This window comes from Pteropus medius, unplaced genomic scaffold, assembly GCF_902729225.1.
Source record: "Pteropus medius unplaced genomic scaffold, Ma_sr-lr_union100, whole genome shotgun sequence".
Classification (NCBI taxonomy): Eukaryota; Metazoa; Chordata; class Mammalia; order Chiroptera; family Pteropodidae; genus Pteropus; species Pteropus medius.
In genome coordinates this window covers 3,667,109-3,688,349 of record NW_024344378.1, presented here as the reverse complement: position 1 = coordinate 3,688,349, position 21,241 = coordinate 3,667,109, and the positions used below count along the sequence as shown (strand labels likewise).

Genomic DNA, 21,241 nt, shown 5'->3' with positions numbered 1-21,241 from the left:
CCTGTTCAGCGTGCGGGCAGTGCTCGTAATCCATGGAAGAGCCCACATCTTGTTATTTCTTTACCTCTTTCCAGCTCGGAATTACATACCTGTCGGCGTGACTGTAGATTTAACCCTTAAAGAGGAAGTGCTTCTGTATTTCAGCATCTGAGACCTCGGCGAAAGGCCAGAGAGAGACTATCAAGTGTGGCAAAGAGAGAAAAGCTTTCCTTTCTCATTCCATCTGGTACAGCCAAAGGGGTAAGAAAGGACGTGAGCTGTTCTGTTAGGATGGATTGTGATGTTGCGGTTTCCATGGCGACCAATTTCTTTTTTTTTTTCTTTTCTCTTGTTCAGCAACTAAATGCGGCAACGATAAAAATTTCGTAGCTGAGTTCGGCCTTCAGGTGGGAAACTTAGATTCTCTCAGATTTGCTTTAAGCTCCCTCTGGAAGGACAGAACTTCATTTTTTTTTTTTTTTTTTTTTTTGTGATGGGGAGAGGTGGGGAACTCAGAGTCTCAGTCTCACCTGGCAGAGTGTCTGATCCCAAATAATCGAGCAGTAAATGTTTGTGTGGCATCCGTTCGACCCCTTTTAAAGAAAGGCTGCCTGAGACGGGAGGCCATTTTGTTATCGGATGGACGGCTGGTTCCCCGTGATCAGAGTGATCATAGTGTCACACTTTAATTCTTTCAGATTTTCCATGCTAATCCCCGTTAATGAGAATAATTAAAAATTGATTATAATTCTTCTATGGAGGATGTGATAGTAAACCACAATGAAATTGTGTGGAGATGTTCCCCCATCCCCACCCCCGCTAAAAACACACACAGATCCTTTGCAGGTTAGGCCATACTTCAATATCCACGGTGCCTTTCATGAAGAGGCAGTGGCAAATCACAGTTATCTCCAGTAGGGAGACGGATATAGAGAGAAGTTTAAATCCTTTAGGTCTTCAGAGTTTAAGATCTAATGGAAAATGAGGAGCACACGTGACGGGGCCCCAGCGCACCCACGCTTCTGTGTCACTGAACCCCGACCTTCAACACACACTCTCCTGCCCCGAGAAAGGGGGTGCGCGTACTGGGGTGTAAATAAAGGTGTGGGAGTCCTTCACTCCTGTGTTTTCTTTCTTCGCGTCCTTGGACAGCCATCCTTCTTTGTTTCCTCATCTCGATGGCATAAAAGTCAAGGGTAAGATTAAAATCTGCCTTCGGTTTCGTCTCCAGCCCCATTTATAACCAGAAGGACCAGCATAAACAGATCAGATAAACTTTCACATGACTACATAACGTCGCACTTGTAGTTGCCGGCGAGATATCTAGATCCCGACGGATGAATTTTTTTCGTAGCATATTTTCCTAAAAGTAAATACAAGCATGGCATACATACATGCCTCTAGTTTGCAAAGGAGTTTGGGAAATGTAGTCACTTTGCTTGCGATTTTATACAAATCACTCCACTCACTGGACCTTAGTCGTTTCTGACCTTCCAGTGGTTCCGAGAGATGGCAGGTCCCATGTGAAGGGGTGACGTGCAAGGCACGGCTGATGTGTCCTAAGTCCTTTTCTCGTGTAATAAGTCACACACCTTGGGAATATCTTTGGGATATCCATTAACCCTTTCACACCCTCTCGGATGGCATACCAGGGCACAGAGCAAAACAATGCAAACGAAGCCATAGATAATTCACTTGAAGTCCAGCGTCATTCTCCAGTGGACTGTCTGTCGCTTTACTAGCGTCTAAGCATCGAGCACTGGCAAGATGAGAAATTGTACTGGGCACTCTGTGTTTATAGTCTCATTTTCCCCACGATAACCTGGCGTGGTAGGTATTAGTGTAACTGCACATGGGAGGAACCCAAAGCTCGGAGGAGTTAATCTCTCGTCCTGCGCCACAGAAAGCCTGTGGTGGACCCAAATGCAAATCTGTCTGCATCCCCAGGTCAAGGTTTTTTTCTGTTACTTTTGTACAGTTTTTAGAAGTAAACTAGGATATCTAAAGGGTAAGCCAAGGAAGCATTATTATAACAAAAAAAAACAGAAAATGAATCCTGCGGGTGTTAAGTGATGCCTAACATGTGAACAGGAAGATGTCCAGCGACTCATCGCTCAGTTGCTTTTGGTAGAGGCTCTGTTGGCGTTTTGAGCATGTGGGTCTCGGTGGGGTTGGATTTGCCCATCAGGGTGCACTGAGTAACGCCTGAAGGCATTTTGATGGTCACAGTTGGGCGGTGCTGCCGGCATCTAATGGGTAGAGTTCAGACATGCAGCTAAACATCCTACACTGCACAGGACAGACAGAGAAGTATCTGGCCCCAAATACCAACAGTGCAGAGGTGGAGAAACCCTGGACGCGTCTAGAGGATGCATTTAGGGCTCTCGGCAGAAAGGACACCCAGCAATAATTCTGTCGGCCGCATTCCGTCAGTGGGGTGTGAGGTTGGGAGGGGAGCGGACCCTCCGAGCGGCCACCGGCCACCGTGGCCGCCTCCAGCCAGCAGCACTCACACGACCTAGAGCGTTGCTGTAGGGACACAAGAAGGCACCGTCACTTGTTGAGAGAGAATTAACTAATTGCGAGAAAAGGGTGTAGCCATTGCTTACCTCCACACGCACGCAGTCAGTCTTGCTTTTTTTTTTTCCATAGTGGTGCCGTGAAGCAGAATTTCTCACACCTTGCAGATGCCTTTGTGGTGTTAAAATGTTAATCCATGAAGGATGTTTTCATTTCCCCTATTTCTTCTTTTTTTTAAACAAAGTAATGTACCTGTTTTTGGACGTCCTGTGGGCTAGGTCTACTCTAATCACACGTAATAAACCTTGTGGTTCAGGGTGAAGCCTATGGTACCGCGGAACATCATTACTCTTTTTGAACTTGATTGAATGCACGGCTAGTAGATAACACTGCTATTTACGCCTGGCAGTAAGAAATGGACATGCTTATGAGTGTTCAATGTACAGATCTTTTTATTGCATGTTCGTTATAAATATTCCATTGGCTAACCCGAGTTCAGTGCAGGGGAATCGAAGTGTCATAATGCTGTGCACTTAATGAACGCTGGCATCTTAACGTCCGGTTTCAGATGAAACTCATATGAGAATAATTTTCTAATGAACAAAGGAGCACCAGATCACTGGTGCACCAGATCACTGGTGAAACAAAAAGAGGAAAAATAAAATGAATCACACTGGATCTTTTTTTTAGCATGACATAGTATGTTGATGTAAGTACAGGAATTAAAGGGTAGTTCATTGTATATCGATTTGAATGTAATACTAATTAAAGCCTTCCTTTGACTTCACTGAGGCCTATTCTTAGACATTATGCAAATTAATTGAGCCTTTGAAATGACGCATATGCAGTGTTTGAGTTCCCGGTGGACCCCCAAACTGGCTTATTGGAACTGACAGAATTATTCGTGTAGGTATGATACAGCAAACGAGTTTGGTATGTAACAAAATGTGGACGGGGGCCGAACTGCCTGTCTGTTTTTTATTGTCCGTTTTATTTTGTCGCAACATAAACAAAAAAGGAAGAACTGAAGAATTAAAGATCTGATGCCGAGAAGCCACCCCCCGAGGAAGCTTTCTGTAGCCTTTGACTGTGGGACTGCGGGCTGAGATTTGATTTCTGCTCGGGGAGCGATTCGCTGCTCTTGCGCGTTAAAATCCTCACCGAGAGCATTTTAATTGTGTTGTGTTAATGAGTTTGAACTCATTCTCCCCTGTGCCACGTTCTTCGTATTTTCATATCGCGTGAGGTGTATCTAATGAGGCAGGGATGACAGGAAGTGTTAGCTGCTTCGAGGGTCTGTGATAGCCACATGCTAATTTATATAATTTATATAAGGGCACAACCTACGTTTCTTCAAGCCCCTAAAGTAAATGTAGAGAGCGGGGATCTGATCTGGTAGGCATGGGGGAGAGAGTGAACCCTAAAATGATAGGTTATTCTTTCTTTTTTCCTGTCTTCTCTTCTGTCTCTCAATTAGTAATACTTCACGTCTCCGTCCATAGATTAATGCACATAGATTGATCCCTTTTATAAAGGATGTCACCGTTCACCCCGAAGTTTGTCACTCTGCTAGAGAAGTTTGGTTTGGCGGTCGCTCACTGATGACATATTAGGACAGTTCTGTGCAGTGGCATTTCTTTAATAGCTGGGTTTGATGCTTCCAGAATCAGCTGGTGCCATTTTCCGGGCCTGACAGTCCCTTCAAAGGTGAAGACGTCACCAGAGGCTAATGTTTAAAGCTGTAGGTGACCAGTGTGTGCTCGGAGACGGTCTCCTCCCCTTGAGCTCTGTTTCATAGGAAATAAAGTGAGGTGCCACCCAGACCGTAAAGCCCAAACAGCCAGATATGTCGCAGTTCGTTCAAACTTCTTTTCCAACGTTGTAGTGTGTATTTATCCCTCCTCCGTCATTCTCTAACTGAATTTCAAGCTTCTCAGTGGGACGCGGGTTGAGGTGTGATTTGGGGAACCACGTCACCCACTTTCTCTTCACTCACATACGTTAGTGCTGCACGAAGGACAGATCGCGGTCCGTGTGGCCTTTGCCGGATTAACCGCACTTACCTGGTTTACCTGTCTGGGGGAACACTGATTCGCTACGCGGAAGGAGGCATCAATGAAGGGTGGCCGAGGGGCAGTGACGTTTCACTTCACACGTTTCTTCAGTTATCATTAACGGACACACGACAGCGTCTGGTAAAAACTGCTCATCCGGTGCGAGGGACTCCATAGAAACATTTTGGAGGCCCTTGTTAGTATCAGGATTCTCTCCGACACGTTTTTTTCATAAACCATGGAAAAGTTACAAATTAACAGCAAAAGTTGGAGGTTTTACGTCAATGATCAGTATCAATAACTCACGTTTGAACTCGGCAATTTCTGTCTTTGAAATACAAATTTTAGAGCTTGTAGGTTGTAAGGGTTTTGTTTTGTTTACTAAATAGCAATTTCAAAAAAGCTCCTTTTTAGTCCTTGCTTCCCAGTGTGTCCTATCACCTGAGAGCTAGCTAACATGGGCTTTGAGTCCTGGCTCCTCTTGGTAGCTGTGTCCTTGTTTAGGTCACTTAACCCCTTTGTGTCTTAATTTCTTCACTGCAAGATGAATACTCACTGCCCAATAGTCTTTGCGAGGGAGGAATAATAACACAAGGAAAAGGCTTCCGAGTATTTACAGTATGTTCCTTGTTATCGCTTTACCAAACCGAGTTATTCTCAATGCAGAGTAGTTACTGTGTCTCTCTCGGTAGGAAAAGTGTGAGAGCAACTTGGGTTCTGGCGGCAATAAAGCCAATGAAACCGGAGTGGAAAACCAAAGTTGATGTACACGTAATCTCTTTTACATTGTCAATCGACTGAAAATAAGGTTCCCTGAAGAGCAGTTTTTACCATAGGCTGGTAAGACAGCCCTCCAATAAAATAAATGGTATTTTACCTCTGATCAATATAAAACCACTCGAAGGCAAAAATAAAACGTGTAGCGATGAATGCAGATGGGAACGGCGTTGCCAGCGAGAGGAGTTTTTCTGTAAGCAATTTTCACTGGACTCTGGAACATTCAAATAAACAGTATTTCTTGAATGTGACAGGTGGATCTGTAAATGTACTGAGGATTGAGTCATCTCCCCTGATTTCGGGAATAACAGCGTTCCCGGGCCAGCAGTTGTGAGGTGTGAATGATTCTCTAGAACTTCTGCAAAGGCCATCGTGTATCTTTCAAACCGCAGTGAATTTCCCATTATCTCTCAGTAGATAATTGGTTTTGCAAATCATCTTCAGGGGCCAAGAACTCTGTCTTCTTAATGCAGAGAATGATTAGCCGGTGTTTGTATAAATGAATGCACATACTCTGACTGCATTAACGGCCCGAAGTAAATGGTCGGGGTTGATTAAATTTGTTTTCAGTGAGAAAACAAATCTGTACCTTTTCTCATATACTAACATGGATGCACACATACATACACACACAGAGCTCAGAAGGTCTGTGTATTGACCTATTTGGAAATTCACTAGTGTTGAACTCGTATCATTAAAAAAAACCCTATATTTTTTAGGAGTGTCTACATGACTCCTTTTAGATAAAACTCAAACGCCTCAATCGTTATTTAAGACCCAGCTTCCCTAACCAAATTTCCCATGCCACCTTCCCAATCTTTTCTTTATCATTCTAAGTCACGTGCTTTTCATGATCAGATCAAGATTCGCACCCTATAATTCTGTGGACTGCTATCGTCAGAGCGATGATAATTTTTTATGCGCTACAAGTAAAACTATTCGTTGTGAAATCTCTTCTAAGCCTGGATCTTTCATAGCTTGTTCTTTGTTTGACTTTTCCTTCTCCATTAGATAAATACGGTATTTTGTTACTCATGTGTACTGTGTACCATCCAATAGCCTACTGTGTGTGGTACCTCAGTGGTGTCTAATGAATGCTTATCGAATGAATAGTAGAACGTAGAATTGGAACGGATGTCATGAAAGCATCCAATTTTTGATGTTTCGTCAGCTTAATTCAATAAATAGGTATTGGGATCTCTCTTGGATGAATTGCATAACATAAGTGAGAGAGTTTGGCATTGCCTGGAAAGTATTGCATGTATTCCTTGGCTATCTGGTGTGTTTTGTAAATGTTTCCAGTGGCCAGAGGATTCAGTGGCAAGCCCTTTTAGAAAGTATCATCCTGCCTCTGTAGTAAAAAGTTCCTGACATCATCATCCATGAATACCATGAGCATTAAAGTAACAGATTTAGTCAAACTCAGAATCATTATGTGTCTTTGCTTCTAAATTTTAAAAATTTCCATTATGTTGACTTCCCTTTGGAATGGGTAGGATTTCTATGTGGTCATATTAGGATTTTTCTTTCTTTTTTTTTTAAAAAAAAGCCAATTAAAAAGTGGCCTTAAGAAAGTGTAGGTTAGGGCTGGGAAATAGAGGGGTGTGTTTTCTACAGCTACCTTTTAAAATGTCTGGCTTCTTATTCCAGTATATTAAAAAAGAGAGTTTAAGAGTTTTCACATCGTTTGGAACCAAAACAGATGCATTTCCACAAGTAAGAAGTGTGTGTGCTTACAACTAAAACCTCATAGAAATGTTTTAAGATGCAGGAAATCCAAGCCATGATTGACAAAGGAAACACTTGTTTCGAAGGGAGCCTTTGGTCACTAAAGCATTTTTAAAAATTGTTTAAAAATATTTTAATGTCATCAGGACAAAGGATTGTCAGCCATCTCTCACCGTTTAAAAATATTCACATTTTATTTTCATCACACATATGGCCTTGTGTGTTTTTGATGTGAATGGTATTGATCCTGGGTGAGCAGAGAGGCGGATGTTCGGGGGTTGCCGGACGAGCACGTGGACACAGGAAAGAAGGAAGAGAGGGAGTGGAAGCCGCACAAAGTGATCCCCCCTGACCCAGAGAGAGCGTGTGATGCTGAAGACACCGACATCGTTAACGATAGGCATTTATAATATAGTCTACAGCTCTGAAAGGAGAAGCTTACCTATGGAGTACATTGCTGTCCTGAGCCTTTATGTTCTATTTCTAAAGAAAGGCCTCCATGGCTGGGTCCCACGAGACAGCTTTGAATAAAATAAGGCAGTGGTTCAAGGACACTTGTTGGTGTAGGTTCCTGGGGGCCACAGAGATTTAATACGGCGTCGGGAGCTGTGATTGAGAGACCTTTCTCGTACAGCTCGGAGCATAGAGATAGGATAGGTGTAGACTTGGCTAAAGACTTCAAGGTCAGTGGTCAAGGTCAAGCGGAGAGCCTGGAATGTAAAAGGGCCGGGGCATCCATGGGTCAGCCCTGCAAGGAAAGCTCGCTCTACTGAGAGCAACGGTAGGAACGAAGTCTGCGGGGCAAAGAGAAGGCACACGAGCTGAAATCAGGAGGGGACCAGGACGGCGGGTAGACCAGAAGCCCAGGACGCTGTCGGGACAGCCGTGCAGAAATGCAGGGGGGGACAGGTGAGAGGTGGAAATGACCAGGAGAGCCCTGGCGACGGAGGCAGCTGGAAGAAGTTACGAGTTTCTTCTGATGAGGGGAACCACATCTCAAGGATGTCTAGCCTCGTGGCTGTGAGCAGTGAGGGGGAAACAGAAGAATGTCTGTGAAAATATTGCATTCATCTGGGCCAGTTATTAGAATTACAAATGTGTCATTTTCCGTGTTGTCAAACAGTAGAATAATGACTGCGCAAACTCGTTGAGTATATTCAAGCAAAGGTTTATTATAATTTTAAAATAATTCCTCTTTTTTTGTTCTCAAAAAGTTCAGAAGGTTTTGTGTTTGAAAGAGAAAAATATTTATCTGCAAAATCCACTCCAGCGCCTCAGTCCCCACCGATAGTGAGATACGGGGGCTTCGATGTCTGATAGGAATATTAATTGCCGGTCTTTTAATTCAGATGTCAGTCATTTCCAGTTCACGTTTTTGTCTCAACACCTGAGGCTTCTGACTGCCTTAGCCTTGTGGTTGATGTGTGTTAATGTGCATCAACTCTTCATACTGTTTCTTTTTAAATTCTTTTTCTGGACCCATCTTCCCCAGCCGCCCTTAAAAATAAACGCTTTATTTTCAGTATAAGAAATAAAAACTATCTCCTGCACCTAAGAATATTTTCTCGCGCTTTTCCTTATACACATAATTTTCATACAATGTTGATTATAAATTCCTAAGGATTTGGTAAAGGTTGAGGATGGGCCAGTTCTTCCAATGAGTGTCATGGGAGGCAGCGCACCCCTGGCACACCCCTGTGCATCATGGTCACCTCCCCCCGGACGTGGCATCATTGGCTGCAGCCAGACCCAACACTTACCGTGCATCTGTTCCCAGACTGCCGTGGCGACCTGTGACGTGAGCGGTCCTCGTGGTTCTGCAGGCGGTCGTGTTGTGTCCCTTCCCCCGTAAAGCAGTGGCGTGCTGGAGAATTCTCTAGGCAGTTCCTCTTTGGTGTCGTGTAACACACCGACCTCATCGCCCCGCTTTTGAGTGGGGAGCAGGCACAGCCCGGTGGCCACTGCGCGATCCTCAGAACTGGATGTAGGATGGCGTCGTTGAATTAATTAAAAATCCACTGTACAGAGAAAGGAAAGTCATAGCTCCCCGGGTATTTTTGTGCTTCTCACCCAACTGATGTATCTAGAGATGGCGAGACTGATTTGTAGGGGCAAGCCTCGAATCTCTTTCTTTACCCAACACTACTCTTTATACAGACCGTGACCTCCAGCTCAGCAAGATAAATCCTGGTGTCCAGAGTCCAGCCAGCTCCACCTGTTGCTGTACAGCTGAAGTGGATATTGACGTTCATTTTCGTGAGAAGGCAGGACAGCTCCATCTCGCACACATAAGGTTGTTGTGAGCTGGTTATGAAGCTGCCAGACTATTAGACACGGGCGTTGCTTATCTTCATTGAGCAGGAGTCGGGTTCTGACTGTCTGCAGGGCTGTTTTGGACCCTTGCTTGCACACATCTCCAAGGCCATTGGCTAGCCACCAACAACCGATAAGCTGTGTGTCCTCAGAGTCAGGAGGCAGGGACACGCTATACCCCCACGAGGTACTAGCTGAAGCCCTGTGAAGTAACTCCAGTGGCACGAGGCCACATTTCCTGAAGATGTTGCTGCTGTGTTTTTGATGACGGATCGCCTCTGTAACTGCTGTGCCGTAGCACCTAGGAAGATCAAAGCAAAGCATTGTGAATTTTTGGCTTTGTGTAAATTTAAGCATGGCCACAAAGGCCGTTTCCTCTCTCCTGGAAAAGCAATTTAACTTGCAGAAAATAATTAAATCCGCAGTATCTTGCAATAATTAGAAATTTGAAACAGGGAGGGTTAATTCTTTGAATCCGATTTCAGTTGCCCAGTAAAATGTTCAAGGACAGCATCCAGACAGTTATCGAGCTGATTTGCAATACCAGCGCGTTCAGTATTTGTATCTGTTTCCCTGCAGGATCATGCAGATTTGCGAAGCCACTTCTTCACAGTTGGGATGAAGCTCGAAACAGTGAACTTGAGCGAGCCCTTTTCTATCTGTCCTGCATCAGTGACCAAGGTGAGTTTCTCTCCCTCACACTTTACCTCAGCCCCCAGACTGGATCTGATAAGCCTTTCTACTGAAATATGCTCGCACAGGATATGCCGCGACACCAAGTAAACTTAAGGCAGATGGCCTTCTCTCCCATCCAGTACTGTTTGAAGCTCTCTCTCTGTCGCTGGTAGTGTGGGGGAGGCTAATCAGATGTCTCCTCTTGGACCGGATGGGTGAATTTCACTTTTCTTCTGATGGTACAGAACGTAGGCACTCAGGTTCATACGTGAGGTCCAGACCCACGACTATGAGTTTACGGCAGTGAACTTGCTGCTTCTGCACTTTCTGATTGTTATTATGACCTATCGATACTTTGGAGCCACCTGGAAATGGTGAAAAGCAGATTCCCATCGCCACGAGTCAGCATTTCTACTGCGTTTTCATCATCTGCTTTCGTCGGCTAAAGGAAGGGATGCTTCTGAGATCCGCAGCTATAAAACGAAATGGCTTTTTCACATAAAGGCATTTTTATTATGGTCTGTTTAGGCTTTTAAGGTTAAAATTTTCCCATCTCCATCAAGGAAATCTCAACGAAGTCACCAGTGGTAAGATCTACAGTGCGGGTTTCTACCTTAAGTATCTCTTTAAGTGGCGGGAGAAACCAGCAGACTTAGCACACTCAGCCAACGATCCATTTTAGTTGATGGCCTTTGGTGCATCTCGTGGGGGAATTTAATCGAAGATTCCAAAAGTCAGCTCCGTAGATTCAAACTCCGGTCTCATGGGTGCCAGCTGAAGCAATGTTTAATGTTTTAATTCTTTGGTGGCAGAATGTTTCATTCTAAAGAAACAGCTTTGCGGATAAATCCCAACCAGCTTTGCTAATTACTATGTGAATAGATTACTTGTATTCTAAGAACCTTAGTTTTTACATTTATACAGTAGGTGTTACACTATCTGCTTCGTGTCATTGAGAAAAGTGGAGAATCACATTATTAGGTGCCTGCCTGGCACAAGTAAATGCTCAGTGAAATATTAACTGCTTTCACCCAAACCTTGGTCCCACTGCTTCGGCCCCACAGGCCTCTCGTGACCCAGGGGACTTGTCCAGTCATCTTACCCATGTTACTGGGGAAATGTAAGCAGAACTGAACCTGGAGTTCGTGTCTTACAAACTGCTGTGGTAAAGAGAATGTCCACTTGGCCAGTTCTTGCGAGGGCCACCCTCCAACCTGAATGAAAGCCCAGTGAACCCTTCGACAGCTTTATTTCCAACATAACCACGGAAGAGAAAATGGAAGCGTGTCATTTTTTCTTTGAAGCCATGCACATTGCCGTGTTTTCCATGAGCTCGCTGTGCGTACGTAACTTTGGACGTGAAAACACTGTTTGTGTGAAGAGGATGGTCAGGGTGGACCTTAGCGGATTGTCACTGTGGTCGTTTGGGAGTGTCGGTCATTTTTAAACTCAAAGGAATGCTTTCCTGATTCAGCAGGGTATCTCTGATTTCACATTTATTGTCATCTTTCCCTTGCTTTTCTGTTTTGGAAAAATTTACCAGCTGTGCTGATCAGACTGCATTTGGTTTCTGTGGAGAAACAGTCTCTCTGAAAATCTGTGATCCAAGTATCTGAAAATCTGTGATCCAAGAGGAAGAGAGAGGAATTTGTATTTTGATTCCGAAGTATTTGAAAAACTTGATTGTTTATCTGCTGTGGGCTTTTGTGTTTCCTTATCGTAGGCGGCTTGCAGAAAGGACTACTTTGTGCATTTTTTCCTGAGAGTCTTGATCGATGAAGCACTTTTTCCAAAGAAATAGTCACACATAATTAATATGAAGAAATCAGTTGGGCCTATTTATTCTCCTCTCCTTATTGCAAGAATAGATTTGACCTTGGAAGTAAAACAAAGAAGTTTTTTTAATGGCACGTCACATGGCAGAGTGTCTCAGCTGTATTTGGGGTATGATCAGACGTGTTCCTAATTCTACTGTCACACCCCTGGGGTACCCCACAAGCAAGTTGTAGCAGGACTTTTCAAACAGAGGACAATGACTTGAAATGTATGACACCCAGAGACATTGTCCTAGAATATGACCCTTTTGGATGTCACAGATTGATCTCCGAATTTTTATTCAATTCAATTTTCTTCTTTTCTGAAAGAGACTGGATTTGTTAATGCAGTGACGCATGTTTTAAAATTCCTGGAGTTGTGTTTTTTTTTTTTAATTTATGATTTGGTAAAATTTGAGGAACACCGGTGACAGTGTATTACAGAATATGGTAAATGGCTGTGATAATGAAATTTTTTTTCTTTTTGAAATGCTTTTTTCTTTAATGGACATAAATTATTTTTATAACTGTTAATTTATTTAAAGAACAACTACGTATGAGAAAAAACATTGACTTATGCTTTGAATGATAAGCTTGGGGTTGGAATGCATGCTCTCAAGTTCATACACCATCCGTTAAAAACCTTTTTATTTGAAATGGCCTTTGGGGTTCTTCATTGTATATTCTGGTTGTTGCACATTGGTACAAAACTAAAGAGTGATATTTTCTTGAAACCTGACCAGAATTCCCCTTTGTTCAGGCGGCGGGTGATACAGTGATGCCAGCTGCTCATTTATCTGGATATATATTGCCTTGTCTTCATTCTAAGAGGCTAGAATGTCAGCCTCACCAGGAATTTATTTAAAAAAAAAAAAGCCAAACAGGTACAGATGTGCTTAGTCACATGTGTATGCTTTCAAATCATTGTAATCTATAATATTAGAATGTTAGATGCTAATTATCAGTACTTTCAGCCCGAATGTCTTTGTCACGTTGGGTAGACTTCCAGTGGCAGTAGTTTGGTTTTCCCAATAAATGATTTTCTCTCTGCAAAAGTCTTGTTGGGGCGGGGCTGGGGAGGATATTTTCTCTGATTTTTAAGGTACACTTTCATTTGCATTTTTCTTACTCTTTGCACCAAAGGTAAAATACTTAAGTCATTCTTCTCCTATGTACCTCTCCTCTTATCGGCCATGTGGCATGGACTTGGATGAACACTTCCCCGGCTGGTTCAAGACTCATCTGTGTGTAATAAAGTACCAGAATATTCTTAACGGAAAAGATATTTATAATGAAACATTGGAAAATGCTTTAGAATATTCTATTTGAGACTATAATACACTGTGCTATTATTGCTTATCACAATGAAAATTTCATTTTTATTTTCCTCGGCTTTTTTCTTGATGGTACAACTGTGGAAGAAAAAAAAAAATAGGACGTTAAAGCAAACAGCGGACGAGTGTGTAGCAGATCCAGTATGGAAGGACCGCTCTTCAGCAGGACAGGGCGGCTATGTGTTTGGTGTTCGAGAGCAGAGTCGTTGACGGACGTTGGCGGTGACAGTGCCGTCTATGCTTGTGAAGCACATCGCGTTGTTCAGAGCAGAGGACACGGGCATGAGGAGGCTCGGGTTCCGTTTCTGCTTCTGCTGGCTCTGAGCTGCACGTCTTGGCCACGTCGGGGAACTGCTCTAGGCATCGGTTCGAGAACCGTGGTTTCTGGACCGGGTGGGCCAGTGTTTCTGAGCCGCTTGAGAACGTGGGCCCCGAAGGATTTGAAGGAACTGATTTTGCTTTCCTTTGAAGTAATAAGGAGGCGAATAGCGCTTGTTCCGTGTTAGATGTGGGGGAGGGAGGGGGCTGATAGGGTGCTGGTGTGTAGGAGGGAAAAGCGGTTTTCAGTAGGGACTGTCAGGCAGAGACCCCCCTGGGAAGGTGATGTCTGATCCTTTGCTCCTTAAAGTCTATTTTCAAAGGCAAAACTCAGCGGTAGAATTCTGACTATTTACGTATTAACATACAAATGAACAAGAGTGAGTTTACTCTCCTGCTTAGCTTTGAAACTGATTGCTTCCAGAGAATATTTTGTAAAGGGAGGAGCCAGGAATTCCAGCTTGGGGAGGATGTCAGGGGTTTCCTAGGAGTTGAGAAAGTGCTCTTTATTCCCTGGCCCGCTTCACATACTTGGTTCTTTAAATCCATCATGCCGCTCACTCTTGGGATCTGCCTGATTTTTGCGGCCCGCTCTTCCCAGCAGCAGCCCCGTTCCTGTTTCTTCGTGGGCTGCTTTTTTTTTTAGAGTCAGTGGATGACGGTTCAGTTCCTGCGTGCAGAGAGTTTCCTCTGCATTGTGGGAACACCTTGATGAGTAACGAAGAGGCCACTGTCCTCAAAGGATGTAGGATCCGTTGGGGGAGAAAGACGTGGTATCAGTCCACGGGAACAAATCAGAATTTTCAGGACAGAGACACAAGCCTGATGCTTCGGGGGGACAGAGCGGGAGCCCTTTCCTCCAGCCGAGTGGCTGGGAAAGCAGGCTAGCAGCACCGACTTTTGGGATGCATGTTGGAAAACACACTGCGATTGGACAGACTCGCAGCGGCGTGGGTGCTGGACTGTGAGGACGCAGCGTAAGGGCCAGCGTGACTTCTGTCCTCGTGGGCTGCAGGGTGGGGCATCGCCGTGCCAGGCCTCGGTGGTTCCTGAACGACCTGGTGTGAGGACGGGGGTCCCCGCCATGGACGCAGAAGCACCCGTGTGGCCTTTCCGTGCCCACCCTGGCTTTCCCCTGGGCTGCCGTCTGTCTGTCTGTCCTCATCAGTTTGGCCTTCTATCAGCCGTGACTATCGGGTGACCTTCCATTCTCTATCTCCTATATATTCTACTTACTCGTTTACTTTTCATTATTATGACCACAGTGATCATCTCTGACTTTTTAACAACTGGACCGATTTAGTGATATTCATCAAACTGCCAGTTTGCGGTCAAACCGTTTTTGATGAAGTAACATGTATTGTGTGTGGAAACTGTGCCAGTATTTCACGTTAGCCTTGTACGTGATCCCGAGGAATTAACTCTCGGCTCTATTTTTTTTTTTTCTTTCAGGTTTTTAACAATCATTTTTTTCAAGTGACTATTGACGACCTGAGACGAGAACCTAGCAAACTCTCAATGCTCTGCCACGCGGATTCCTTGGGGATTTTGCCCGTGCAATGGTGCCTTAAAAACGGAGTCAATCTCACGCCTCCCAAAGGTTTGTGTCCTGTGGAAATTCGCAGGGTTTGGGTGACTCGGGAGGGTGTCGTGTTGTCACCGAAGTGACACCTTTGTTGATCGGGGAAGTTTACGTTGTAACCCATGTAGAAGCAGTGAGAAAATAGTGCGTTTGTTTCGTGGTTAGCTCGACGCAGGAGTCTGTTACAGCATCCTTGGTGAGGCAGGTAGTCTAGAACTTCTCGGTCCTTCCTGTGAGGCATGGCTCCCCGTCTGGGATTGTGTGGTTGGCGTCTGTGCTGTTAGTGACAGAGGTCACTGTGTCACTAAGTGGGTGAGGTTAAAGATTTCAGAGTGTCTATGAGCTGGCTTGAAAAATGCCATAAAATGCCGAGGAAGGCATCCTTCACGTTTTAATTTCCGATAAATCCTTTTTTCTTTTTTCAAATTTTCCCCAGAGCCCAGTCTCTCCCAGATAGCCGACTAACTGATGCTATAATACATTAAAATAATTAAATTGGGAACCAGGTTGCACTAACATAATTTTCTGTTGGGATCCACGAACCATGCTGTAAGTTTAGTAGCAGAATAAACCTTTCAGGTCCAAGGTTTATTCAGGGAAGAAAGCAGCAAAATGAAAGAAGAGAGGATGGGGAAGAAATACAGAGACCAAGAGAAGAGAAAATTGGAAGAGATTAGAAAAATAAACTGCTGGGGGCATGTTGACAGGTAACCACGGGTAAGGCAGGGGTTTCGTGCTCACCTTTGCAACTCACCAGCTCCTGGTTCACTTGCGGCGTTAACCGTATTGAGAGATAATTGATCCCGCGGGCTTGGTTCCAGCGTCCCCGGTGACTGTCGCATACCACGAGCCACCTTTCATAGCGCCGTGCTAGGTGACCTGTGACCGGGCTGCCCTGATAGACCTTCAGCGTGTATCTCCGCTTTTCCCCCGTGTGCATCGGGATCACAGAGGAGACGCTGTCGAGTACGAGCTGATGCTTCACTTCGAGGTTCCGTGGTGACGCGACGCGGCCCAATTAGAACGTGAGGCCGTTCGTGCCGTTCTAAGTGCCACGCTCACTTAGTCCTCACCACGAGGATTGCCCTGTGAGGAAACCTGGTCACGGAGGGTTCACATGACCCGCTCAAAGCCACAGGTGGAGTGAGTCACAGGGCGGGGCGGGGTGGGGGGTGGTTCTGGTCCAGCGTAGTGAGGTTTTTGTTTTCTCCTTAGTTCTCACAAATGACTCTGGCCAAGCCACGGTGTTTCCACGTTCAGGACCGTCCAAGGGGTCCCCTGTGCTCTCCTACCTGTACCCCGCAGCATCAGAGAGATGACAAGAGTCTCAGTATCCTTCCCCTCCCTCGCAATGACTGTGCGGGTTTTATGTTATAAACAATCTCTGGGTAGAAGGTAAGAGGGGAAGTCTTCTCCCGTCGTGAAATTTCAGCGACAGGACCCTTGTGGAGTTCGAAAGCCTCTCGAGCCGCGTCTCTTTCCTGGTGACTCTCTAATCAAACCCTGTGTGTGGATGGGTTCCATGTCCTGGAAGAAGGACTTTTTCTAGATGTCTAAAATGCTGCCTGCTTGGGCTTTGTAAATTTCTCGTGAGTGATAGGATCTTTTTAAGAATTAACAAAAATAATGGAGGATTTCCTCACATAGTGGAAAAGAAGGAAGAATATTAACACATGCATTTCGGCTGCTTGGTTATTTTATTGTGGCAGAGGTTTCATGTTTGCCAGTATTTTTAGAATTTTTAAATTCATTTCCTGTGAACTGTAACTGTTAAAGGTAGTTTTCAGAAAAGAGATTGTCGACATAGCTTGAATATTGATTAGGAAAATGCGTGTGCCTCTTCGGGTAATTGCACTTCACGATATTAAGAAAATTGTTTTACATTAATGTATCGAACTCTTACACATGCAATGAAATGACTGTACAAATATATTTAGACATGTTTTTCTATCTTACGCTTTCTCTTACTTACTATTTAGCCTCAATTATCATTTCTTTTCTACCACTCAAGTCTTTGTGACATTTAGTGACATGAAATTGTCTTCGGGCAATCTTCCAAACTATCCTTTCCCCTACTGAAATGAAGCTTAACTTTTGCAAATTGACACACGCACACAAAGGAAAAGGTTTTCGTGGATATTACATGTTAGATGGAGAATATTGGGTAATAGTGGTTATACCTTCCAATAGGAGAATCTCAGTGATAACGTTTTTTGTTTTTTTTTTTCTTTTTAACACTTAACGTATTCGGGAAGTGATGGCTATCATACATCAAGGTGTCGGCGGTAATCTCTGGGGATTGGGTTTTGGCTGGGGACTCTTGTCTTCAAAATAGTAGAGCTTTAAACCAGTAAGACGAAGATGAGCCACTTACAGAAATAATTCAGAATATGAACTGCTTGTTCCCACTGAAGGAAACATGAAGACTCTTAAGCAAACTCGTTATAATAAGAGAGATGCCAGTTAAAACTCATGTGAAGGTGGCATGCATGTATTAGGCGAGGTAGAAATTCAAAAGGGAAAGAGAAGTTTTGATGCGAGCTTGGAGGATTCTAGACTTGCTTGGGAGAGTACAGGTAGGTACAACTATCTTTGAGGCATTTGGGCACGTTCTACTAAAATTGTAAATGCATTTTACCCACTGACCCAACCAACGGTTCTGCTTCTGGAAGCTTCTCCTAAAGCTATACTGTACAGTTAATATGCATAACAGTTTGTGGGGGTTTTTTTTGTTTGTTTTTTTTTGCAGCATGAGCTATAGTAATGAAAGACTGGAAAAATTTCAAAGCCTCTCTGTATGAGACCGATTAAATAGATTTTGAAAATTCATATAATCAAAACTAAGCAGTTGTTAAAAAAAAATGAGGAACATCTGTGTACCGATATGACGTCTTTTTGGCAAAAAAGAGGTAAATAAGAATATCTGCTTGCGTTTGCGCATATTTCTGTAAAGAAGCTCTGAAAGGAGACATCAGAAACAAATGAAAACAATAACTTCTTTATGGGTGCAGGGTAGAAGTGAGACTTTTAACAGAATATTTCTCAAAACTTTCTATTTTTTTAATCTACAGTAATATAGTCTCTCTTCAAAAATAAGCACATATTATTAAAGGCAGAGGACTTTTATAACTAAAAGAGATCTTAAAGATACCTCATCAACTCCGATCACTTTCTGTAGGGGGCAAGGAAAGCTCGGTTATGCTAAATAACTTCTCAAGTCGTGAGGCAGAAGTTGGCATAAAACCCCGGTCTGAAGATCCTGAATCTAGCGCTTTTTCCACATAACCAAACTCACACTCACCCCCCGTTCTCTCACTGGCTGGTGTCCTCATAAAGCCATCCTCCTCGGGGATTTTGTGGCCTCTTGGTGGCCTGATGCTGGGCTAGCTGGTGTCAGAGGACCATTGCATCCCCATGACTGAAATGGTCAGTCTGTCATAGGCTTTGGAGAATTTCACTTCTCGGGTATAATTTTCCAAGTGTTTGCACATCGCGCAAAGTCACGGTTTTATTTATTGAGCTCCCTTATCATTTCGTGAAAGTAGAGTGTATTCGTTTTTGTAATTAAAACGAATGAAAGTTCAGAGGTGGTGATGGTGGTGATCCCTTAATGGTGATTTAATGGTTTTCCTTCGAGGTAATTTGTTACAGGTCTTACGTGTCACACCAGGGCCGGGCATCGTGCTGTAGAATTTTTTCAAACACCGTTCTTTGTTTTATTAATGTACGGAAGTATACACTTTTTTTTTAATAAAAAAGCCTGTTGTTTTTAACTTAAATCCTGAGCTTTATAGAGAGCGTACGTAGCATATCACACATGCTGAGGAATGTTTAGATGTTTTCTTACGTGTCTCTTTTCCACGAGGGTGTTATACTGTTTAGATTTCCATCAGAACTGTAAAACGTTGCTTACAATTACAGCGTGTTGCTTAAGAGGAAAATGATAGCCCATTCATTCTCCAGTCGGTGGGAACCAGCTGATGAAACAAAAGACATCTCCTTGGTACAGGAGAGCTGCAGAAAAATAGGTCCATCCTGACATTGTTTTAACTCCATTTCGATTTTTTTTTTTAAAGTCTGTCCCCAGACCCTAGAAACAAATAGTCTAAGCTAGAATGGATAGAAATTTTTCAGTGCCCAAGAGCAAGTAAGCCAAGGACAGAACCTTGGAGATGTTGCTTCGTTTCCTTAATCGTGGTAAACAACGATTCAATATTGTAGGCACCGTAAGTAATAACCAAATAAGTAAATAAACCACCTAAGTCGAAATGTGTACAGGTTATCAACCATGGCTTGCTATTTTTAAATTATTTCGTTGACCTCTTTGGCATGTAGCATCCGAGATTAGCCACAGAATTAGTGGAGAGAACCTCCCACTCAGGGGTCTCTGTAACAACGGGTCAGCCTTCCAATTGCTGTTGAAAAACGTGTGAGCGCAGGCGGAAGTACGTCGCTTACTTCAGCTCTTCGTCCCTACTAGCTGGTCATCCGGATCGACTCAGAAACTCTGAACACGATTTAGAAAGCAAAAGTGTGGTTTAATCGTTATCAAGATGCACAGTAGTAGCGAGCTCTAATTGGTGTTCTATCTTCCGAGAGAAAAACCTCAGACATTGTCTGGTGACCTCCGTCCATTCTGTACTGTGTCACGTTTCCGACCTCCCAAAGGGGGCAGAGAAGAAGCACAGGCTCGTGGATCTGCTGCCTCGATTGAACACGTGCTAATATTTTGCCACATTTGGTTCAGATTTTTAAACAACGCAGTAAAGCTTTGCAGTTGTAATCGAGGACCGAGTCATCCTCGGCTCTCTTTCTCATGCCCTGTGTCTGGTCCATCGGCAAGTCCCATCGCCCTTGTCAGGGCCCGACCACACCACCGCACGGGCCCCGGCCCACGTCTGCTTTCAGCCCCGCCTGGCGAACTGCAGTCAGACTGACGGTGTTCGCATGTGAACCACACGTAGCCCTCCCCTGCCTGGGCTGCCCCGGACCGTCCCACCTCGCCCCGTGGCCAAGCCCAGGTCATGACAGCCGCCTGCAGTGCCCACCAGTTCTCTGTCTGGCCTCACGTCCTAAGATGCACCCCAGGCAGCCCCACCTGGAGCATGGCACACGCCTCTTCCTTAGGACCCTGGCACTCACTGTCCCCTTCCTCAGGCTTGACCCCAGTGTCGCATTCGGAGATGGGCTTTCTCGGCCGCCCTATTTAATGCCAGTCGCAAATCGCCACCCTCAGTGGCTTTATCTGCTTCCCTGCATGGCTTTTCTCCACTTTTATCTTTTGTAAAATCTTTGGTCTTTTTTCAAATCCATCTCCACCAAAACGAACAACCCACGAGAGCGGGCATTTTTGTCTTGTTCTCTGCGCGTCCCCCGGTAACTAGAACGGTGTGGTCCTGGTAAATATTTGCTGAGCACTGAAAGAATTTGTCCTGTCCTGTCCTGCCCCTGTCCTATCCCCCTCCTCCTCTCTCCCATGATCCTTTATGCCCATCTTCCCTCTTTGATGGTGTTTCATGTTATGTTGAAGCATTAAACTGGAACGCAGTCAAAATCCATCTTTCCTCTTGTGATTTGTTTACACGCCTTCAGAAACGCTTCCTGCCGATGTTCGTCTGTGCTGTCTTTTACAGTCTCGCAGTTTTGTTTTTTCACGTTTTGCTTTCATCTATTTGGAGCTAATTTTTTTCGTGGCACGAGGAAAGAAAACAATTTCGTTTTTTTGCTTGAATCGAATTGGGTTTTCAAATTCACCAGTTTGTCTCAGTATCATCAGTTGAGTCGTGTGCCGTGTCCTCTCTGATTTGTAGTGTCACCGCTGGCGTGTCTATCAAGCCCCTTCGTGGATGTGAACCGTATCCCGTTCTTAGTTACTCGGCTTCGTTGATCTGTTTGTCCATCCCTGCCCAAATACCTCGCTTTTAAAAATTGATTTTAATTTATATTAAGTCTCGATGTCTGTTAAGGGAAACTCTCCGCCTTGCCTTCCTTTCCAAAGCCATCTTGGTTATTTTTGTGCATGAGTTTTAGAATCGATTTGTACAGCTCCTAAAAATGATCCATTGGATTTTAATTGCCATTGCATTGGATTTATAGGTTAGTTTAGAAAAGTGGACGTTTTATTACGTTATCTTTTTCCGACTGGCA

The 21,241-nt window shown here is 44.2% G+C and overlaps 1 protein-coding gene and 1 long non-coding RNA gene across 7 annotated transcripts in view; both read left to right on the top strand.

The window, feature by feature from the left end:
* The window catches only part of LOC120609012 (uncharacterized), a 4,662-nt gene extending 1,538 nt beyond the window's left edge, over nucleotides 1-3,124 (top strand). Inside the window, exon 2 of the long non-coding RNA XR_005654605.1 lies at nucleotides 1,927-3,124. This is a non-coding gene — a long non-coding RNA (uncharacterized LOC120609012). The remainder of the gene's footprint in view (nucleotides 1-1,926) is intronic.
* SFMBT2 (Scm like with four mbt domains 2) overlaps nucleotides 1-21,241 on the top strand; it is a 185,251-nt gene that overhangs the window by 110,198 nt on the left and 53,812 nt on the right. For all 6 annotated transcript variants that reach the window (XM_039871030.1, XM_039871029.1, XM_039871031.1 and 3 more), the window contains 2 exons: nucleotides 9,951-10,052; nucleotides 14,965-15,112. In XM_039871030.1, the coding sequence (XP_039726964.1) occupies nucleotides 9,951-10,052; nucleotides 14,965-15,112 (250 nt within the window). The remainder of the gene's footprint in view (nucleotides 1-9,950; nucleotides 10,053-14,964; nucleotides 15,113-21,241) is intronic.